Source organism: Simochromis diagramma, unplaced genomic scaffold (genome assembly GCF_900408965.1).
Source record: "Simochromis diagramma unplaced genomic scaffold, fSimDia1.1 OVJJ01000205.1, whole genome shotgun sequence".
Classification (NCBI taxonomy): domain Eukaryota; kingdom Metazoa; phylum Chordata; class Actinopteri; order Cichliformes; family Cichlidae; genus Simochromis; species Simochromis diagramma.
The window spans coordinates 13,959,614-13,981,192 of record NW_024386782.1 but is presented as its reverse complement, the minus strand read 5'-3'; the positions used below and the strand labels follow the sequence as shown (position 1 = coordinate 13,981,192).

At 40.1% G+C, this 21,579-nt stretch overlaps 1 protein-coding gene across 2 annotated transcripts in view; it reads right to left on the bottom strand.

Moving 5' to 3' along the window:
* The window catches only part of dnah9l (dynein, axonemal, heavy polypeptide 9 like), a 35,426-nt gene extending 15,545 nt beyond the window's left edge, over positions 1-19,881 (bottom strand). Inside the window, exons 1-51 of one of the 2 annotated variants that reach the window (XM_040022013.1) lie at positions 19,715-19,881; positions 19,384-19,617; positions 19,049-19,216; positions 18,479-18,595; positions 18,160-18,297; positions 17,085-17,209; positions 16,379-16,574; positions 15,738-15,842; positions 15,441-15,632; positions 14,852-15,052; positions 14,389-14,724; positions 14,210-14,287; positions 14,069-14,124; positions 13,864-13,984; positions 13,591-13,760; positions 13,257-13,479; positions 13,054-13,170; positions 12,789-12,875; positions 12,507-12,665; positions 11,241-11,324; positions 10,964-11,122; positions 10,398-10,520; positions 10,007-10,129; positions 9,530-9,754; positions 9,200-9,418; positions 8,739-8,906; positions 8,485-8,610; positions 8,285-8,392; positions 8,061-8,192; positions 7,819-7,979; positions 7,220-7,376; positions 6,955-7,100; positions 6,721-6,837; positions 6,493-6,631; positions 6,024-6,116; positions 5,693-5,887; positions 4,806-4,883; positions 4,521-4,653; positions 4,065-4,192; positions 3,751-3,899; positions 3,492-3,642; positions 3,249-3,380; positions 2,989-3,162; positions 2,669-2,873; positions 2,123-2,288; positions 1,871-1,973; positions 1,404-1,541; positions 1,195-1,296; positions 731-892; positions 493-576; positions 34-143 (exon numbers count right to left, since the gene is read on the bottom strand). In XM_040022013.1, the coding sequence (XP_039877947.1) occupies positions 34-143; positions 493-576; positions 731-892; positions 1,195-1,296; positions 1,404-1,541; positions 1,871-1,973; positions 2,123-2,288; positions 2,669-2,873; positions 2,989-3,162; positions 3,249-3,380; positions 3,492-3,642; positions 3,751-3,899; positions 4,065-4,192; positions 4,521-4,653; positions 4,806-4,883; positions 5,693-5,887; positions 6,024-6,116; positions 6,493-6,631; positions 6,721-6,837; positions 6,955-7,100; positions 7,220-7,376; positions 7,819-7,979; positions 8,061-8,192; positions 8,285-8,392; positions 8,485-8,610; positions 8,739-8,906; positions 9,200-9,418; positions 9,530-9,754; positions 10,007-10,129; positions 10,398-10,520; positions 10,964-11,122; positions 11,241-11,324; positions 12,507-12,665; positions 12,789-12,875; positions 13,054-13,170; positions 13,257-13,479; positions 13,591-13,760; positions 13,864-13,984; positions 14,069-14,124; positions 14,210-14,287; positions 14,389-14,724; positions 14,852-15,052; positions 15,441-15,632; positions 15,738-15,842; positions 16,379-16,574; positions 17,085-17,209; positions 18,160-18,297; positions 18,479-18,595; positions 19,049-19,216; positions 19,384-19,617; positions 19,715-19,759 (7,358 nt within the window). In that variant the 5' untranslated portion in view covers positions 19,760-19,881. Of the gene's footprint in view, positions 1-33; positions 144-492; positions 577-730; positions 893-1,194; positions 1,297-1,403; positions 1,542-1,870; positions 1,974-2,122; positions 2,289-2,668; positions 2,874-2,988; positions 3,163-3,248; positions 3,381-3,491; positions 3,643-3,750; positions 3,900-4,064; positions 4,193-4,520; positions 4,654-4,805; positions 4,884-5,692; positions 5,888-6,023; positions 6,117-6,492; positions 6,632-6,720; positions 6,838-6,954; positions 7,101-7,219; positions 7,377-7,818; positions 7,980-8,060; positions 8,193-8,284; positions 8,393-8,484; positions 8,611-8,738; positions 8,907-9,199; positions 9,419-9,529; positions 9,755-10,006; positions 10,130-10,397; positions 10,521-10,963; positions 11,123-11,240; positions 11,325-12,506; positions 12,666-12,788; positions 12,876-13,053; positions 13,171-13,256; positions 13,480-13,590; positions 13,761-13,863; positions 13,985-14,068; positions 14,125-14,209; positions 14,288-14,388; positions 14,725-14,851; positions 15,053-15,440; positions 15,633-15,737; positions 15,843-16,378; positions 16,575-17,084; positions 17,210-18,159; positions 18,298-18,478; positions 18,596-19,048; positions 19,217-19,383; positions 19,618-19,714 lie in introns of those variants that run through there. The other variant, XM_040022014.1, reaches the window with a different exon arrangement.
* Positions 19,882-21,579: the final 1,698 nt, after the last annotated feature.

The following is a 21,579-nucleotide window of genomic DNA, read 5'->3' as shown; positions in this document are numbered from 1 at the left end:
GCATGTTAGTTTGTGTCTGTGTGTGTCTCTTACACATGCTGGATCGCTTCTTCAAACAGTACCAAGTCCATGACAGCGTGCAACTCATTATAGTGCTCTAGAGCATCAGCCAATGTCTTCTGGAGCTTCTCCCAGTCTGAAGCCTGACAGGAAAGGAAAAATAAAACAAATAAACTTGTCTCTCTTGAGGAAAGCCAGCACTAACCCGTGTCTACGTGGTAAATTCCATATACAATGAAACTAAGTTGCCACACACATATCAAAGACAGGCAATCTTTTTGCTAGCGACAATACAGTCATCCTCATTTCTGGTTTCTGTCAGAGCAGATACGACACATCTGGAGGCCACTAAATAAGTATGCTACAGTACAGATTCAAGTAATAAGCAATTAAACTCCCATAACGTATTTGACTACACTCTTAATTCTTATTTTAAACTCCATAAAGAACTTGGAGTGCAGACTAGCTTGTGTGTGTGTGAATGTGTCAGACCTGGTGATAGCGAGGCTCTCCCACTCCCTGGGCAAAGTGGCAGTACACCAAAGGCTGGTGGATAAAGATGGACTCATCTATTCCCTGGAGAGGTTGGCAGGACAAACAAACAAGAAAATACTGAACATGCCATAGCTGACTTTAATACTAAATACCAAAAGCATCACTTCTGCCATACTTCTTACATTTTGAAACATTTTTAAGATTAAGGTTGCAATTTGAATCGCCCATGTCTTACTTCGAAATATCTCTTGCCAGTGTCCAACAGGATTTTATCAAAGAGTTCTACATCTTTTTCTTCCATCAGTTTGTCTGAGTAGACCCTGGAGCTCTCATGCAGCCACAGGTGGACCAGGTCCATGGGGTAACGGATGCTTTCTGGCAAGGCAAACAGGATGCCCTATACAGAAATCGTATTAATAAACACATAACTATTCCACGAGAGAACTTTTGACACCAGAATTTTCAGTTTTTCAGGATTAACATTCCTACAAAAGTCAAATCTAAAGCAAGCTGCCACCAATGACAGTTTTGCAAATGGATACATATGACGTTTTTGTATTTGCTACCACGAGTGAAAAAAGGAGTCAACAGCATCCTTTTAAGCAGTTCAAGGAAAAGATCTTCAACAGAAGTAAGTATTATTTCAGTTATATTTTTATGTTTTTATTTTTTTCTGGATGACTGAGCAAAGTGTGTTACCTGAAATATGTTGGAAAGGTCTCGCAGATTGAAGATATAGTGGAAGCGTATGGCTGTAGGAAGAAAGTTCTGGCTAATTTTCTGGTGCAGGCAGATAGCTGCCTGTTTGAGGAGAATCAAAAGATAGTGACACAGAAACAGATAAATGTTGTCTCAAGTCAAGTTTTAATAGAAATGAATGCTGCACTGGCAGTGTAAGTGTACAGTACCTGAATGAGAGTTCCAACTGAGCGAGAGACCCCGTAGCTAAACCCTCCCTGAAGAAAGTGAGCCGACAAGATGCTGGAGAAGATGGTAGCTAATGCATCAGCACCGGGGAAATGCACTGCAAACACTGAGAAATGCCTCTGAAATGGAGGCAGTAAAGATTTTACCAACAGTAATCTGTGGCTGGACCCACTTAAACTGAGAAAGCTGCATTCTGAACTACCTTTAAATTTTTCTTATTAGCCAAAAAAAGGTTTCTGCATGTCTTTGGCTGTTTTTCTTTTGTGTTTCAAAGGAAAACATAAACATGGTTCCCTTTGAAACTAATTTTTCTAAATAAGTATTCAATGAAATTATGTATAAAGCCATAGTGATCGAGTATAGTTTCAGTAGATAGGAGAATTTTGATAATAACATTTATGAACAAATAAAATTTACGCATAAAGAACTTGCAAATGTGTGGCAGTACCTGCAGTCTGGGGTTGATAGAGAAGCTTCCAGCTGTTGGGTTCATACAGGTGATATACTGGCAGTTATGGATTTCTTTCAAAACCAGCCGCTGTCTGTCATACCTACAGTACAAAGAGCTGTTGGTTAAAATTCACACTAAGCACTAAACTCTGTGTAACAGTTGTGTACAGGGTATATATGTGTATTTGTACACTTTGGCAGTATGAAAGCAGTATAAATATGCGAGTCCATCACGTGCGTCTTATCCTACCAGTGGCTGTAATCAAGGTGCTGGCGGATGAGGGTGTGTGGCTGGACAGTCCCATAAACATCCACCTCAGGCATGTTGAGGTCATCTATGAAGTAGATAAGTCTCTTGGCAGTGGGAGGGCCAAATTTACGACCAGCTTTCTTCTCTAGAGGTTTCTCCAAGATGCCTGGAGTACATTTAATACACAAGTTTAGGAAAATGACAAAGTGACAACAGTCTTCACAGAAACTCACTGACTGAAAATCTGAACTGAAATTTGAAGGAAAAAAGAATTGAAGATACAGGGAAACTCAGAATTTTTTTTTTATGAAGCCTGTGCCATTCAATCAGTATGAATAGGCAAACACAATTAGATACTACCACAATAACACAATGCATAGACAGGAAGCACACATATCTCATTAGAAGCCTTTTTTCAGATTAGATTTGTCTTATTATATTTCCCTAATTATTAGATTATTATATGTATTATATAATTTGTTAAATTAATAAAAAATACACATGTGAAAAAATCTGTTTGTGTATGCTAATTTCAGAGACTCTTACGCTGCAGCATGGCAGATGTAGTGTAGTAGTTGAAGGGAACTTTTGCTACTATGTAATCCTCCTTCAGCTTAGCGACTTTATCAGACACCAGAATAGTTTTTCCCACTCCTGCATTGCCCACTAACATGATAGGTTTGCCTCTCTGAAGCAGAAGGTCCATGAAGTAGGTGAGACAGATGGTCTCTGGAGTGTGGACAAGCACCGTCTGAAACAGACAGTGGATGAGCGTGCTGAGAGATCTAAATCAACATGTTATAATTATACAGGACACTCTGGCCTGCTGTAGACAACCACACGCATTCATTAGTCTAATAACATACCTGTAACGGAATATCAGGCTCCAGCTCAAATGGCACCATCTTCTCACTCCACGGAGTAAACTTTTTAGTCTCAGGGTCAATGAAATAGTCAAAGACTGTCCCTTGTGAGGGAAACTTTACGGCTCTCATCTCTTTGGACCACCAGCGGCTAAATTCAGCACGGTAGTCATTGAGCTATAAAGGTAAAAACACTGTCATTATATGGTATAATAATGTGAATTATCTGATACGATTAGAAGGAACAGTTAGTCACTGCACACATGATCTTGAAAGAGAGCGCCTCCAAAAGCCCAGACGCAGGCAAAGACAAAGTAGATCTCATAGAGTTCTCTGGGAGAATCGGCTGGAGTGTTGTCCTCAATCAGCAAGCAGTCCAACAATGAGCACAATGTCTGATTGAGCAAAACACAGAAATGCTGCATGTGACTGAACAATAACAACAGAAAAATATAATATTATGGCTCTGCAGGCTGCATTTGATATCCATAAAACCCTACATGTACCTGCACCATGCTGTTTTCTGGAATGGGTGTGATGGTTTTCAGGTTGCAGCGAACTTGTTCCAGACAGTATGGCACGTACTTATCAAACAAAATAGTGAGGTTGGCTCGCTCTGACTGGGCTTGCCGTGTGTCGATCCAACTTGTCACATAACTGAAAACACAGTAAAGGCAGCTCTGCTAACCAAGATAACCTTAAGAAAATCAAAGAAACAGAAGACTGTGATTTTATGCGTGCATTTAAGCATTGTGTGTGTCTTACGAGCTCCAACCCAAGTCCTGTGGGTTGACATAGAGTATTCCTGCCCTTGACACTGTAGCTGGAGTAGCAGCCTTCAGATGAGAGATCTCAAAGAGAAGACGCATGGACGAGGACAAGCCGATCCTCTCGTTACTGGCAAGTGTCAGAACCTGGATGTGGAGGGAAAAGCAGAAGGAGTGGAGCTGAAGCACTGGTTCAAAAATATAAAGTATGCACTAACTTGATGACTGGCATTGGCAGAAATTGATTACTTATTTGGAGACATATTCAAACTCCTGGATGAAAGACAAAAAAACATAGAGATGATCTTTTACCTTGTTGTCATCCATAACTGTGTTGAGTGACTCGATCCACATAGGGTCAATATCCCCATCCAGAACAATCCATTTGGGTCCATCATGGCCCACCGAGGCCAACTCTCTCATGGTAGAGGAGAACAGACCTGTAAAAGGAAACAGTGACATATGGTAAATCCATTTTTACATACTAAACCATCACTGCAGCAAAAAAGGTATTGAATGCAAAATTGTGAAATGAACTGGTAATGAAAATATTGCACACGAAACCTATTTAAACAGGAGTGGGCTGTGAAATAGAAAAAGTGCATTAACTTTCTAATTATTTCTGAGAGGAGGCTTTGGAATAAATTATGGTCTTGGCACCAAAATAAATCAGACTTGACAGCGACCCAAATTCTGGAGGAAAAACTGGTTCTCTTGATCATCATTTATTGCACATTAAATCCTTTGTATAATCCTCCTGCTTCTCACCATCCTTCCACTCTCTGGTAGCAGGGTGCAGGTATCCAAACAGCTCATCTGTGGTAACAGCTTTAGGGTTAATATCATTCCATAAGGGCTTCATCTTCATGTTTGCATAAGTCCTATGAAGGGTCTTCAAGATCTGATAAGTAAACAAGATCATTTATATAAGTAGTTTTAGTTAATATGTTTGGGCATATTTTGGGTATAAGAAGTTGGATCACACAGATATAAAAAAACAAAACAAACCCCCACACATAAATAGTTTTAAAAATGTTCTTTAGTTAAGTTAACCTGACTTTTTCCAGTACCCGGGCCACCAACTACAAATACAGAATGTCTAACAGCCAGCAGCTCCTCCAGCTGGGTCACCTGCAAACATGGAATCACATTAATAGTGGGATTTCTGAAAAAAAAAATACTCTAAAATACTGCAAGTTCACTCAGAAAGATGTCTCACCTTACAATAAAAAAATACAACCAAAATGATTAACAATTAGTTTATGTTACAAACCACAAAGCTTTATATATTGTTCCTCTATTGACCTGTGGGAATTATGCATTTTCCCCAAGTTAAAATTAGCTCAGAACTTTATGAATGTGTTTGTAAAGTGATCTGGCATGTTGATTTCAGATCATCCTTAACTATCATTGCTCATATGCCACTGAAAAAGAAGCAGTTTAACACTTAATTTAATACTTCTATTAGATCTTACAGATTTTTGTCTATTAAATCACTAATTGAATGAATACAATAGGAGGCAACTGATTAGTGTTTATATATTGGAAGCTTTATGAACTGTGTGTCTGTATTTCCTTATTCCCTGCAAAAAACGGAAATACTGCAGGGAAAAATGGAACGAGGAGCAGCCACAGTGAACTGTCAGATGAAGAGCTGCAGGTGACAGACTCCACACCTCCAACTTCACAGCGGGGTAACAGATCCTTTCACTGTGCTCTGTCTGCAGACTCAGGCCATGCACGGTATGAAAACCACATCACGGTTGCTCACAGAATGATGGAAAAAAGGAAAATAATCCTTTGACATTTTTATCATAACAACTGTTTTTCTTTTTGCCACAATTCTGAGAAATCTAAAATTAACGTTTGTTCACCGTTACCACCACTAATGAAAGGTGTTGCCAAATAAACTATACTATATAATAAAAACACAGATGAACCTTAAGTATGAAATTTTCCTCTGGTTGCAGACGCAGCTCACTGACTGACTGGCGAACAGCATTTTCTAGCTTTGGGTCTCTCTTCCTGGGCACATCCAGCTGTGGAAAGAGGTCACTGATCAACCCAAGGAAGATGGGAACATCACTCGTCACGATCTTAGGAAGGTTGAAGTCTCTAAGAGCCCGCATCAACACCTGGTGAGACAATATTGGACGCACAGTTTTGATGAGGCAATTTCTGACAACCTCAAATTTCTGGAAACAACCATGAGAGCTGAAACACTTCAGTGTAAAGAACAGCTCTCATTAGTGATCGCGAAGAGATACACACCTGTTCTTCAGGTCTGCTACGTTCCTCTCTCTTCAGAGATCCAGCCACAACCAGCACTGATTTGATAGCCCGCAAACCCCAATCATAATGATCCTGACAAAATAAGCATTTAAGTGTTTGTTGATGTTATAATAGAAGGACACAAACAGCCAGTTTAAGCTGAGAGCTAGTACTCTACACAGTATAAGCAAAAATAGTTGATATTTTTATTATTTACTATATTCACTACATCACACACAGAGGAACTGGAATATAAATAGGAAGATTATGGTGACTAATCTTCACACCTAAACACAAAACCATAATCTGATGAATAGCACCTCCACTACTTTGCATTTTAATAAAAGCTGGACCACACTTCTGATGCGTATAAGAACATTGACAGCGAAATTAAATTCCTCTTCTTCCCTCCGCTCATCAGAAAACCCCCCTGAAGAAATAGTCAGACAAATTGTTTGTATGTACGCACTTGTTTGGATAGCAGCTCTTTACAAAGAGTGTAGAGACTGATGAATTTGCGTGCCAGTAGCCGTGCATCTATGAATCCTTCGGCCACCAACATGATCTCACAGATCAGTTCAAAATCTGGGATCACCATCGCACAGGGCCTGAGCATTTAGAAAATTAACCAATAAATAATCATATAATAGCTGCTATTCATTGCACGCTAAAGTCTCCTCTTTGTCTCATATCAGACCTGAATAGAGCCTTGAGGTTCTCTGGGAGCTCTGCTCTTCCAGCATAACCTGGGTTCAAAGTGATGAAGATTCCTACTGTTGGCTTCAGCTCAATCTCCTCCCCCAGAAAATGAAACCTACATACACAGCAACAAATGCATGCTGCTAAATGGATGCTTAGAAAATATATAGAATGGATTAGTAGACAAATGCATAGATGCTACAACATACATGTCATTATTTCCACATAATACCTCTGTTTTTTGTTGCGTACAGCATCCTGTATAGTCTTGACTTGCACAGCTACCACAGACAGAACGTCCACCGAGATCCGGTTGAATTCATCAAAGCAACCCCACACTCCTGTCTGAGCCAGGCCCTTATAGATGTTACCTATAGACTGGAGGATGAGATGCTATGGCTGAATGGTGGAATAAATATCAATAACAACATAAAAAAAAAAAGAATAAATGTGACATTAACGGGCACTAGAAGAAACATCTGTGCAGTCCAGGTTACCTTGTAGTCCATCTGTTCAGAGCAGTTGAACACATATACCATGATACCCAGGGAGCGTCCAAGGTCCTTAGTAGTCTCTGTTTTACCAGTGCCAGCTGGGCCTGACGGAGCACCACTCATAGTCAGATGGAGGGACTGGGTCAGGGTTATGTAACACCTGTCATGGTACGGTTGAGATTTAAATCACAGGAGAAAGAAAGTAATAGATCATTTGGATTCAATGAAGTTGTGCATTTGAAAATAATGTAGATTTAAAGCAACGGTGTAATGTATTTGAGTATAGTGGATATTGTGAATAGAAAAAGCAAATATGCAAGATTTTAGTATTTGTGCTTTATTCTAAAATAACAACTATCTCAATCTTTGCACTTACATTTTGCATGGGTGCCTACTATCACGTTCTGCACAGCTTGACTGTAGCATTAAGATGTTTAGTGCTAAAGTAAAGCGGCCTTGTTTTTAGTTGCAAAGCAAGTCTAGTAATTATGCGTGCCCTTACTGTAAGTCTCTCCCTTTAGAATACAAATCATTACTAATGTATGCATTCTGTATACTTTTGCAAAGGTTTGGCTTATAGGAAAACATGTATGTGCACATACCTGTCAGTGAGTGGAGTGATAACCAGTCTGTTTGTATTCCCCAGGTATTCATAGCTAAACTGGAACTGAGCGTCACAGATATTAATGTAACAGTGTCTCATTTCTTCATCCCAGCGATGCCGTAACTGGGACAGCCACGCAAATGCCTGTCCTGATGTCACCTTAGAGACATACAACAGCATCAGGATGGTCTGCTAACTAATGCAAAACTCATTTGAAATAATATCTAATAGTCGCAGTACCTTTTGAGTAATGAGATTGGCGACCACATCTCGAGCATGGACATCAATAGTGCAGACAGTCATAATTTTCTGTCTGTCTCCAGGGGTTAAATCGCCAAGCAGCATGTGGATTAGCGAGTTGAGCTGTGTGATCTAGAAAACCAGAATTCAGCAGACATCACTGACAAATACAATGATGCTACGATCACTTACCAGCCTAATAAAATCTTACATTATGGAAGTACCTGTTTCTTGTTGTAGTCCTTGAGAGCTGTCTCAAATCCTTCCTCCACCCTCTCAAAAGCAATGCCCACATCTGTCGCCCACCACACCTGACTACCAGTCAACCCCACCTGTTGATGGAAGGGAAACAGAGGTGTGCAACAGATAGCTTGCATGTTTATAAAGTTAAAATTGTAAATCTACAGACTTTGCATGAACAGACCTGGGCTGGGTAGTCAAACAGCCACTGGTCTCGGGGTTTGTCCTCATAGGCAGCTACAGCTTCCTGTATCTCCTTTCGAACTGTACAGCGCATGGTGGTTTCTAAAGCACTTAACCAACACTCTGCCTGAATAAAAAAAATAAAAATGTTTGAAAAAAACTCTAAAATGAATTGCATGCAATATCATATTTTTTCAAATAAAACGGTGCTGATGTACTTCCACAAACAGAAACCGCATTTTGTTTTCACAGTACCTGTCCTTCGCAGACACAGGGCTCAGAGAACGAAACATATTCTCCCTCTCGACTGTACATCCCTATCGCAACTGCCTCCCCCTCCTCCCCCCCTCCTTCAGCCCGGTCTGAGTCCTTGAAGCGAAGATCTGCTATATTGTCAAACAGCTTCAGCAAGTGTCGGGTCACCTGGAAAAAAATATACATGTGTATTCAAAAGAGACACAGACTATTTTTGAGTTTGGTTTTATAGGCTATGATGTTAACAAAGCTCTGACGTTAACAGACCCTGATCTCTGATAACAAATCAAAAAGAAAAAAAGATTTCTTTTGTCTTTCATTATTGTGTTTTTCCATTTTCACTTTTTCCACTCCATAACACTGAAATATAGTTGGTATATAAAGTACAGATAACCACAACGTGCTAACAATCTCTTTATAGATTCTTTCTAGAAAAACATGATTAAAATGTAATCTATCACCTGTCTGGGCTGTGTTCCCTTAGACACAATCTCCAGTAGATCGGAGGCAGAGACAAAATAAAATCTGGGGAATGTCAGTCTCTTGGTCTCCAGGTACTCAGCAAGGGCCTTCTCACACAGAGACAGCCTCTGCTGTAAGGTTTCAAGGCTCTCCAGGAAGCCAGGCTTGTTGGTCACATCTACTACATTACTGTTCTGGACCACCTCAGTCATCAAACTCTGATTAAAACAAACAAACAAATCAAAGGAAATAAAGGGAGAAATGCAAAAAGACATGCTAAAAATATGTAGCCAAGCATGGCACTATATGTAGGCAGAGGTATGATTTACCTGAAAGTCAGTGTGTATTCCCTGAAAGCGTTCAGCATCATTGGCCAGCTGGCAGCGGATGTCATGGCTGTTGGTGAAGATGCTGTTAAGATGGGCCCAGGTCCTCTGGACAGACATCCAAGATGAGATGACAAGGTCTGCCACCATCAGCTTCCTCTGCCATCCACTTACTTCTGCCTGGAAATACTCTATGTACTTACTCATCAGGATATTCTGCAGCTGCACCTGAAAAGAAATGAAGCAGCAACTTTAAATGGCAATTTGTACAAAGAAGCCCTGATGAGCTGCTCTTGAAATTGCATGAACATTTTTTATATTACCCATTGCCTATGCATTTATATAACTAGTCTTTGAGGAGTCAGTAATAAACCCAAGCCGTTCATACTAAAACTATATTATGGATCGCTGGGGTGTTAATATTGCAATTTGAAAGAATAAAGCAAACTGCATATCACATTCTGCAGCAGGCAGGCACACCTGGTTGTCCTCCAGCGTCTCTATCAGATTCTCATCTGCTTTGAGCAGAGGGGTTCCTGTGCTGGCATGAGTCTCATAGGACAGTGACATAATGCTCCATGTCTGGGTTATCTCTGCCAAAACCTAAAAACCAAAGACAGATAAGTTACTTCACAAAGACACCTGTCATTTAAAGACAACCAAAAAACAAGCTGAAGCGTTCGTTAACATTGGCTCATTCCTATTTGTGTGTCATTATTTGTGAGTTCAGCTTTCTGAATCTGCTCATAAATATCTGTTCTAAGAATATGATGAAAGTCTAGTGAGTGCTTAAGTAATTAAATATTCCATCCATCAATAATCCACTACTACAAGATATACCACACAGTAACTGGTTGGTCTGGTGTCTTACCTTCTCAATGGCCATTTCTTTCACGGCCTTGTCTACTATGTTTTTAACCTCATCCTCCACACGATGAAGTTGCAATTCCAGCAGGTCCCCCAAGGTGGTGCCCTCACCCATCACAAACCTAACCTGAAGATTTAAAAACAAAAGCAGACTATGGGTGTGATCAAATTTCAGATAACTGGGTTCATCTAATCCAGAGAAGTGTCTGCAGAACAATGAGAGCACACTGCATGAAAACTACAGCCAAACGAATGGATTAACCCCCACAGAGTGGCAAGTATAATATACCATGAGTAAAACTGATGAAAAGTTACTGAACAAGAAGAGCACTTGGGGCAGTCCTCTGCCAAGACCAAAGCGCTAACAAATTTAAAGAAAAAAACTGTATGAGGACCAAAATTTAATGGGCTGTTCTCATACACATTCTCCACTCCGCCAGTAAGTTTAATGAAATTTGGACTTGTAACTTTTGGATAATCTCATTGACACACAGACAAACAAACAAAATGAAAAATGGCACAACAGATGGTATGAGAGACTGTGTAGCAGCAGCACAGATATTCCCCTACCCCAGTGGTGTTCATAAGCTGTTGCCAGTGTCTCTCCCTGACAGCTGAGTTTTGCAGCTCGTTGACAGCTCTCAGAGAGGTCAATAGGTTTTTCACTGTTGATTCCAGACCCATATAGACATCCCACACACGCACCTCCTTATCCAGCATTTTCATCTCCTTCAACAGACAACAGACATACTCACAGTTATTGAAAAGGTACTCTTGTATCAAACATGAAACAGTTAAACTGAATCAAAGTTCAAGTATCTATCCAGAGAAGAGTGCTGTACTGTACTTTAGCAAACCGCCGGAGTTCCATGTCCATCTGCTCAACGTTGATCTCTTTCCATGGAGTCTTTGTCCAATCCTCTATACTGGTCTAGGATTTGCAGGAGATTAAGTGCATCATTTGATTATTTTGCATGCAGTGACTCACTATGGAGACCCTGCCTTGTATTAAAAAAAATAGCATATTTGTATTTACAGCCCCAATTCCAAAAAGGCAGGATGCTGTGTAAAATGTAAATAAAGTGTTTAGAAATTATGCAACACTTTCAGAATAATGTTCCTCAACTTGAAATAATGTTTATTACATGGAAATCCCTTTCTGTGAGTGTAGTTCACTGTGCCATCTACCAACACAGGTTAAAGCTCTGTCATGCAAAGAAGAGGCCACATGTGAGCATGATGCAGAAATGCTGCTGTGATCTATTTTGAGTTTTGTTTTGCGATTCATTCTTTTTGAATTAAAAGATTTTCAGGGTTTTAGTTCTGTATTAGTTAGTCCTGACTTCAGTATTTCCTAGTGCCTATGAGTTGTCATTATTTATATTTCTACTTCGTGGTTCTTGATTACGTGAGTACCCTTTTCTGTGCCTGGTCTGCCCTAGTCTCATCTACATGTCGTGTCATCAGTATCTCAGTGTTTTCAACGCTTTCTGTCTCCCTGGTCATGTTCCTGTGTCTCTCTGGTCTTCCTGGGTTCTACCTGGTTTCCCAATCTCCGTTCCAAGTTAATATGTCTTCCTTCCTATTCCTCATGTTTATGCTTTCCTCTGCCCATAATCTTCTGTTTTATCCTTTTGTCTCCCCAGTCAGTTATGTTTCCATGTATGTTTCGCGCTGGTCCCTGCATCGAGCTCCTGTCTCTGTCTCAGTTTTGCTTCTTGTGTCTCTTTATTTAGATTCTGTTCAGCTGTGTTCACAGGTGTGTTCAATCTGCCTTAATTCCCTTCTGTCTATATACTCTCTGCATCTCTCTCTGTTCTTTGTCGTGTCTACCCTGGTGTGTGTAGTCTCTGTCAGTCTCTTTAGTTAGTTTGTTACAGCCCCATCACTGTCCACATTATTTAGCTTTTGATTTCTGTTTTTTTGCGAGCACAATAAAAGCTGTGATATTAAAAAAGCTGTCCACTCTCTGCCTGCCACACACCTCAGTTCATGACATGAAATGTTTTCTGTGTCCAACAGAGAATAAAATGATATTTGTAAATTTGTAAATCACTGCCTGTTTTTATTTACATATTACACACCATCCCAACTTTCTGTAGTTCAACCGTACCTTTACAAAGACGACCATATCCCATACTGCTTTGACAAGTATGATGTCAGAGCGACACTGCCGCAGCTGCTTGTATTCTGGGAAGCTGACCTCAAACAGATCAGCTGTGTCCTGCAACTTCTTCATTTCCATCTCCATCGTAGCTACGCCTCGATTACACTGCAGGCGATTTTGATATGTTATTTAAATTTTCTTAATCACACACTGTGTACTACATTTGAAAGAAGTACTGTTAAGATTTCTCCTTTAACAGACACTAAAAGAAATGTGCCCCCTGCTCACCTTATCAATAAGCTTATATGGCTCCTCCACACTGATTTTAAAGATTGACTCTGAACGAAATTGTTCTCTGAACTCATGCTGTTTGACCTAAAGTATGAAATCATAGCAAATTAAGGATTAATGCATATCTGCCTCCACCTTTCTGTCTATCATTTTACAGACACTGTGTGGGTTTCATATATATAATGCAGGAAAGAGGTTTTATGTGTCAGATATTGAGCTCTTTGCCAGACTGACATCCTACCCCAATCGCACAAAGCCTCACCTCAAACCGAACACATTTCCTGCGGATAACTGAAACCTCATTTGACTGTAGTGGTGCCACCTCATGTTTGACCGTGAAGGCAATTTTTCGGACACTTTTCCACTTTTCCGGCAGCTCCTGTGTTGTGTGGGAAAGAAGCACTGATAACTGTACATATCACCTATGATAAATGAAAAAATGTGTGTTTTTGAATTGGTTCACACTTCTAGCTGTGTGCAGACACTCTCTGGAAGCTGCTGTCCGTAGGTCTTTAGAAGTTCAGCGGTAGACTTGAGCGGTTTGAAGTGCTGTTCGTCGCTGATCTGTCTGTCTCGTATGGCCATGAGGTGCCCCATGATTTTCACAAGGCCTGCATAATCGCCATCTGACACCTTGGTGGAAAGGCCACATGCTGTGTCCTGGACAAACTGGGACAATTCCCTCACACTGTTGAATAGAGAAGTAGGGAGATGAAGTGAGGTTTCAGAGGACTGGCTTTAAAAAATGTCTTTTAAATGATAAAAAAGTTTTATTTATTTTGACTTTTATGTGTCTGACCTCTGGTTCACGTGGTTAAGAAGGTGCTCTTTGAACATCCAGCTCCACTTTTTAATGACATTCATCAGTGTGTGCTTGAAGGGTCTGATATCTAGCTGTAGCCAACCACAAAACACCCTTCGGTCCTCCATTTTGCTCACTCGCACATACAGAGACTCAAACAGATTGATCTGAAATAATGAATAATTCAGTTATTATTGTTGCATTGCTTTCCAAATGTGAGTGAAATAAACCAAGGTTACAGCATAAATGGATCACAAATGTTGAACACACTTGTTCTTTAAAGTTGTCCAGGGTGGGTGGGTTCTTTTTTAGTTCGTAGTCGGCATACAGCTCAGCTTCCTCTGTACTTAACGCATGTCCATAAAGTAGGAACTGTCTCATAAATTCAGACCTGTGAACATATGAGACAATTCAAAAATTATTTCTGTACTTGCTAACAATCAAAACAAATCAGAAACAGCCACACACAGCTGACCTGTCATCAGTCCAGAGGTAGCGGTAGCTAGAAAATGATGCCTGGTACTCCCTGACCTGTAAATAAACACTTTCACAACTATTCGCCTGTAAACTTCATAAAATAATCTTCCATATGTGACCAGAAAAAAATGTCACTAACCTTAGCGACAGATGCACGTGCCCGTGAGCGGATTATGTGGCACATGTCTGACAAATCCTCCATTTCATTAATGTCACACTGCAAGATGGAAAATCAAGGTTGCTTATGATAAGGGTCTGTTTACATGGAAATATATGTATGTATATGTATATGCATTTATAATCTAATCTGTGTGGTACCTGGTAGTTACTCAGCTGTTTGTGACTTGCCACTCTAGGAATGAGGGAAGCCATGCTTGTAATGTTGCCCACCATCTTATCCACAATATCATAGAAGTTACCAGTGTGGCTCAAGTCTAATGAAGGGTCAAAGGTCATCTCATTGCTGTTGAGAACCAACTGGACTTCAAACAGAGGTGTAATACGCTGAGCTGCATCTGTATTGTCCATGAGGTACTGCAGAGAGCAGCGTACTGCGCTGGTGAAGCCTGCCAGGATCATCCTGTCAACATACTCAGTATAGGCATGCCACTCACTGCTGTCAAGATCCGTCACACTGAGGAGAGACTGGTTCTCCTGAAAATTATGTGTTGAATGAAAAGTTTAAACACCAAATAAACATACACATGAATATCGGTTGTGTTAACATTTGCAATGTGTGCACAGCATCTCTCCAGCATGGAGATTAATACGATGAATATACCTGCAGTAGTTTGTGTATCTGCTCCCCTGTACTAGTAATGAGAGCATGCTGTTTGGAAACACTCTCCTCAATGTCAGCGAAAACGAGGAGAGTAGAATCACGACTCTTTCTGGTAATGAAAGCCCGGCTGCTGAATTTACCCATCAAGGCCTGGATGGCTTCCACATTAGCTTTGCTCTTCTGGACACGACTAGAAATGCTCTGGCGATGGCAGAAAAAAAAAAGGAGCAACAATTACAGGCAATAATTATGTTTCCGGCATCATGTTGCCTTTTGTTTTTCAAGTGCTTGCTGTAGAGTTGAAGTGCTCTGAGATAGGGCTATAATTAAGAAAACTAGCTTGGCCCCCACACAGAGGATTCTGGGGTTTCATGCAGACAGGCGACCGCTGGCTTTTTTTTAATAAATCAGCCCAAATGTTGACAGAGACAGTGCTTATTCTACTTAAAAAAGGAAAATCATTTAAATATGCTGCAAAATAGTGTCAACCAACACATGTACAGGAAACTCACCCATTAATGCAGGTGCTGCCTTGCATCTTTTTGTTTGCTATAAGTTCAATACAACATTTCCTGCATATTTACAGTACCTGTGCCAGGTCTCGTGTACTCTGAATGTAGTCCCATAGGTCATCCTGAGCCCATGTCACTTCCCGGAGGGCCGGATTCAGCTGTCGTCTCATCCCATCCATCTCATCTTTGACCAGTCCCAGCTCTACAGCTAGGATGGTGCTGTGGAGCTGGTTGTACCACTGGGTCACCAAAGTCAGTGTTTGTGTGTACTGCATAATAAAATGCAGCATTAAACCCCCAACATATTTCTAAAAAACACGCTTTCTAAAGAAAGCTGTCAAGTCCAGCAAACTGCTTGAGGGTTAATGACCTACCATGTGTAGTCTCTCTCGTTTAGAATAGAGATGAAGAGCTGCTTGGGGAATGTTTTGGGTCTTCAGCATGCCCAGATATTTCACTTCTCTTAGCACAGATGCTAACTGTGGAGAGTGACAACAAAAGAAAGTACAATCTGATTTCCATAGATTATAGTGCATGATTTTGGAATAGATATCAGTTACCAAACACCTTCTCATATTTTATATTTATGTGTATCCATTGTTTCCTCCCATGGTGATTAATTATACTAGTAAAATATGCTTCATCTGTGTATCAAACTGCTGTTGCTACTTCTGGGGAATGTTTTACAAAGTGAGTTTAGTGGACGAAAATGTGGGTTTATTAACCTTGAGTTGAAAGAAATGCAGACAGAGGCACTAGTTTGAATAATGATTTAGCAGAGAAAAACACTCTATGAGCTCAATTTGATACTAGCAGGTTTTCTTCACAAAACCTTGAATTTCTCTCGATCTCCCTCCTGCAGAGCTTAAAGAAGCAGTCTGACAAGTCATTTCACTTCTGAACTCATGCAGTCAAAATGACTGTGACTTTTAGATTTTCACCTTTACTTGCCTCTATGTAATATCTTTTATCTGTTTTTAAAGTCTGTTCAAAAATCAATCGTCTTTGGGCTTACACCAGGACTGAAGTTGACCTGGAAGAAGCCAGTTTCACTATCCAGTGCCAACAGTGGCTCCTTGAGGTGTGTTTCACAGATTTCTTCAAGCCCCTCGGTCCACTCTAAGAACATCTCCTCATCACGCTGGTCCAAAACCTCAAGAACGCCTTCACACCTCTGGAGGACATCTTGTGCCTCTGCACAATCCAGGGGCCTGAAAGAGAGACGGAGAAAGAAAGAGATAATGCAGGAAAAGAATTATATAGCAAGTGAAGTATAAGTCATGTGTATCCTGTAAACATTTGGCAGAAACAGTAAAATAAATAAATTCTTGTAATGAATATGCTAAATGCAAAAAAAAAAAAAGTGTTTATAACCAAAATACATATTTTAGGTGCACATTGTTGGTCAGATGATTAAATACAGGGTACATGAATCTGAAATATTAGTTACAGCTGACTGCTTAAAGCCTTGAATGTTTGATGTTCTTTTTAAATCTTTAAATAATCAATGGACACAAGATATATATTTTTTAAACCTTTTTCGGTTACTGCAAATTATAATAATAACATCAATGGATCTGCTGGGTTTCAAAACCCATGTATGTCCACTGAGGAAGGTAACATTTTATTGATTTAATACCCTTAGTGATTAATAACCAAGTGCTTTGCACCAAAAAATACTCTAAAATCATCCTTATTGTGTTTATTAGGTAGGTTCTTACATGTGGGGCAGCTGGCAGAGGTTACTCCTGTGAGTCAGAATCCGGCTTCGGAGCTCCTGCGACCATTTGAGGTTACCGGCCACTTGAGGCATATTCTTTCCCAGGATCGCAAAACCTGACTGCAGCTGAAACACAAGGTTTCATTCCATTTGGCTGACAGCTTAATCTTTCAAATCACTTTGAGTTAACACTCTCACGCGGAAGTATGTGGACCCCAGTGCCATTTGTGTCATCTCAAATCTTCTGCTGTGGCTACAATTAACATGTAATGCATGCAAACTATTTATGAAGCAGCTGTTACAGCACTATGTTTCCACTGTAATTAACGACACTGTTCTCGCTGGGTGTAAGAGCAGTGAGCTGTGGATGTTTACATTTCTATGCAAGTGTGCAAAGGCTCTGTTTACATATTTTTAATAATATTCATATTATTTAAATTAAGCTCCCAGTATACAGGAAATGTATTTATTAGCAGTGCCATTTATTTTGTGAATACCAGCTGGTGTTAACTTTATTTCTCTCACAGTGTCCTGTGTGTCACAGCACTGTGCTGGGTCCAAAAACTGAAGACACAGAACAATCCCAAATGAAATCTCATCATTTTGTTTTTCCTGTGTGTCAGACAACCTACATTGTAAACATATAAACATATAATAACTGTAAATGAAAACATGTAATAAGTGCACATGTGCCTAAACAAAGATGTCTGGTTATTTGATTAAAAAAATACCTAATGTGCTTCAGTAATTAAAAATAATAGCCAAGCATTGTAATCTTAATTACAACCCTTGTAATTTTTTTTTTTAAAAATTCAGTCTAAAATCTCTTTGGGGCAACTGAAAATCAAATTATGTATGCAGGAAAAACCCAGGTACCCAGAGACATTATAAAACTCACTGCTAAGACAAAAATGAAGTGTTTTAAATTGCTAAACTTGATCAAACAGTTAATTAATACACACATAAAACACTCATAACACACACAGACACACGCGTAAAATACGGCAGCTGAATCGTGGCGTATTGTGAAGCAAATGTGTGCGAGTAATTAGGAACATAATTTCAATCTGTCTCACCCCATCTTTGTGTTGATCAAGTATAAACTGGCAGTGGCCTACTTCCTGGCTAAACATGTCCAACAGCACACTGTAATTAGGTGAAAACAGCTGGTGGATTCTGGGTCTCTCAAGCAGGGTGCCAAAAATCTTCAACAGCTAGATGGAACAACAGCAGCTTTGTGACATTTTGTACATTCAAGGCACAAAACATGTACACACCACTAGTTGAAATCCCCCAAAACAACCAAAAGATGCTATTATGTTAACTTGCTAAATGTCGTACACTTGCTACTTTAAGTAAACTACTAAATGACTTTTAAAGGAGTAACCGGCCTACCTTAAAGGCTGACTTCAGGTTTTTGGAGTGCTGAAAGGCCAAATTGAGGACAGTTCCCAGCCTTTGGTCAAAATCTTTGTTCTGTTCCAAGAAACGCCTATAGTGGTTCACAAAATCCTGAGAAGGCATTAGAGGGGAAATGATGGGTATTTTGAGAAGCCTTTGTGATTAAAAAGCTTTGATTCAATTTAAATTATTAGACAATTTCATTCCATAAAATTCCTCCTTAGCTCATTTAATCAATATTGACTGGATTAACACATACTTGAGAGAAATATATTATAACACAGATCAATTTCTGATCGAGTTCCTGTTCTGAGCCACACTGAAAACTGTTGTAAAATATCCAGTAAATTAAATATTGATGCGCTGACTAATAATGACTCCTGCCACTTGTTCTTGTGTGTTGCTTAGCAACTACTCTGCTTTTCTACCTTTCAATTATTGTACTGCTGGGCAGAAAAATAAAATATAATTGTTATTTTTTATTATTTGCCTGTGCCAGCCAATGCCACAATTAAAGAGCAGCGTGATATTAAAAACAACGGCAACTCTCTCAGTAGCTCTCACGTCATTAGTGCAGTCCAAGGGGTCATATTTGCTCTCTCTAAGGGTCCGCCAGCGGTCATGAAACTCCTCACTCATGCTGAAGACCATCTCACTTAAGATTTTCCCTCTGGATCCACCTAATTCAATTTTCTCCAGCTTCAGAAAGTCCAGTGCTGTTGCAAAAAGTTCCTACGAGTGAAATGAGAAAAGACAGTGATGGATCAGCATAATATCGTGGAGCTGAAGTTCAAAAATATGCATTTTCATGCAGATTTACTTGATTAAAAAATACTCCCTCCTTTATAGGAGTGAGAGATGTCGATTTTTCAATTTTCCTGGAAAACCAAGATACAGACCTCGATCATAAGAAGCCTTTCCATGATGCAATCTGAGCGTTGAAACACAAGTTTCGCTGGAAAGTCCCAGAGCTTGATGCTCTGTGAGTGTTTGTAATACTTCGGGATCTGCTCGCGGTAAGTGTGAAACAATTTCTTGAAGGTGCGCAGAACTGAGATGCTTATCTGTACTCTCTCCATCCCTTCCTCAAGCTCCATCTTAAACAATTCTTCAGGGATTAAATAGGCAAAGGCCTGTATTCAGACACAAAGTCGTTACAGAGATACATTTTTAATTCCTCTTCCTTCGTCTCCTTTTCATCACATGTGCACAGACATGCATCACCTGTACCTTTTCAATGATCAGGTTGCAGAACTCCTGCAGAAGCACCACCATTCGCTGAGGAGTGCAGTAGTACTGGGAATGACTCCAGATGAGGCAGAGCGTGTGAAAAAGAGGAGGTAATAGCGCATCCACCTGTGGAAAACTCTTCTCCTCCAAGTTTGTAATCAGTCTCCTTAGAGGGCGTAGATACAGATCTATGTCTTCTGCTTCCAGCACGGCTGTGATAATTACATCCACAAGTATCAGTCGATAACGTGAACATAATGGGGCATTTATGGTGCTCTAAAAGGTGTGATCTCTGATTACATTTATTTAGCACCAGTGTAAACATGATAGCTGCACTTCCCATGATTGTTAAGTGAGCATGATGACACAGAAAATGCAATGAAAAGGCAAAGTATAGAAAAAAAAAGGTTCTGTTAGGGTAACAATGCTGTAAAATTCTGGGTTCAGTAAGCATAAAGAAAAATTAATGCTTGATCTCTTTCTTAAATTAAACTAAATGGGAGCTGGAGCTGTCATACTCATGTCATGATGACAAAACAAATTAAAGCCCCGATGAATGAGAAGTAATGCTGATCTACCCTCATTGACTTTGACGCAGACGTCCTTGAAGGCGGAGTAGTAACTGCTCTTGACTCTTCTCAGGATCTCCACGATCTGCTCCACTTTGGAGCTGCGGATCTGGAACCAAGGATCTCATATTAACATGCACTGACTTATTATTTCAAGAGTATAATAAATGTACAGGTTTTGTACTACACTGACAACTTTCGTCATTGCTGCCCTCTCTGTTCATCTGTATTGGTGTCAGTGCGCCCCAGGGTGGTTGTGGCTACAATGTAGCTTGCCATCACCAGTGTGTGAATGTGTGTGTGAATGGGTGGATGACTGGATATGTAAAGCGCTTTGGGGTCCTTAGGGACTAGTAAAGCGCTATATAAATACAGGCCATTTACCATTTGACACAGGGACACATCTCAACATTAAGCATCACATACAATGAATATAAAGTAAAATTTCATTAGTTGTCAGGTTTCCTTCCTGTATATTGTGATTCCACTAGAGCACCCCAGCATGATTCACAGCTCTTTAAATGGACTGAAACAAGCTGACTCTTTAATCTTCCCCTTAAACGTCCCTTCTGGATGATCATTCTCCAGAAGTCTGCCATTGCTTGTGAGCTGTGCTGTCAGTACTTTAAAGGTGGCTGTACCTGTAGCAGATGACTATATAAAGAAATCCAGGAGGAGCTGATGTCAGCTCCTTGCAGCAATAGAAAATAACAAGTGGAAACTCACTATTCAGAGCAATCTGGAGGCTGAGCTTTGGCTCACGGGGACGACTTTTATATACCTCTACTGTTATTTAACTTTGGACGCATTTAATAAACATTTAACATACATTTAACATACATTACAGAAAATAAGTTTTTTTGTTCTTTTTTAACTAATGAATAACACGAGTCTTATACTTATTTTATAACGTCATACTTGTGACTGGATGCCCAGCAGGTTTTCCCTTTGAGCTGCCCAGAACTGAAGCTCCACGCTGGGGCCTGGGTGGTTTCCCTGAAGCAGCATCATACCAGAGTCTTTCTTCAGCACACTCCATATCTGTCCGGACCACTGCACAATCAGAGTTTCTATAGAGTATAACAAGCCACGGTCCAGTGGCCATCCAGTGTGGCTGAGAGGGACAGAGTGAGAGCAATCAGTCTGGATAAAAATAGAAGTGAGCTACTGAAGCTATATGTACAATACGAACGCTACAAATGAGGTACTGTATATTATTTCTCTAGGACATTGTAAATGCCAACCAGCGTTTACCAGTGCCTTTACGCACTAGTTCTTTTTAAAGGTTATGCCATG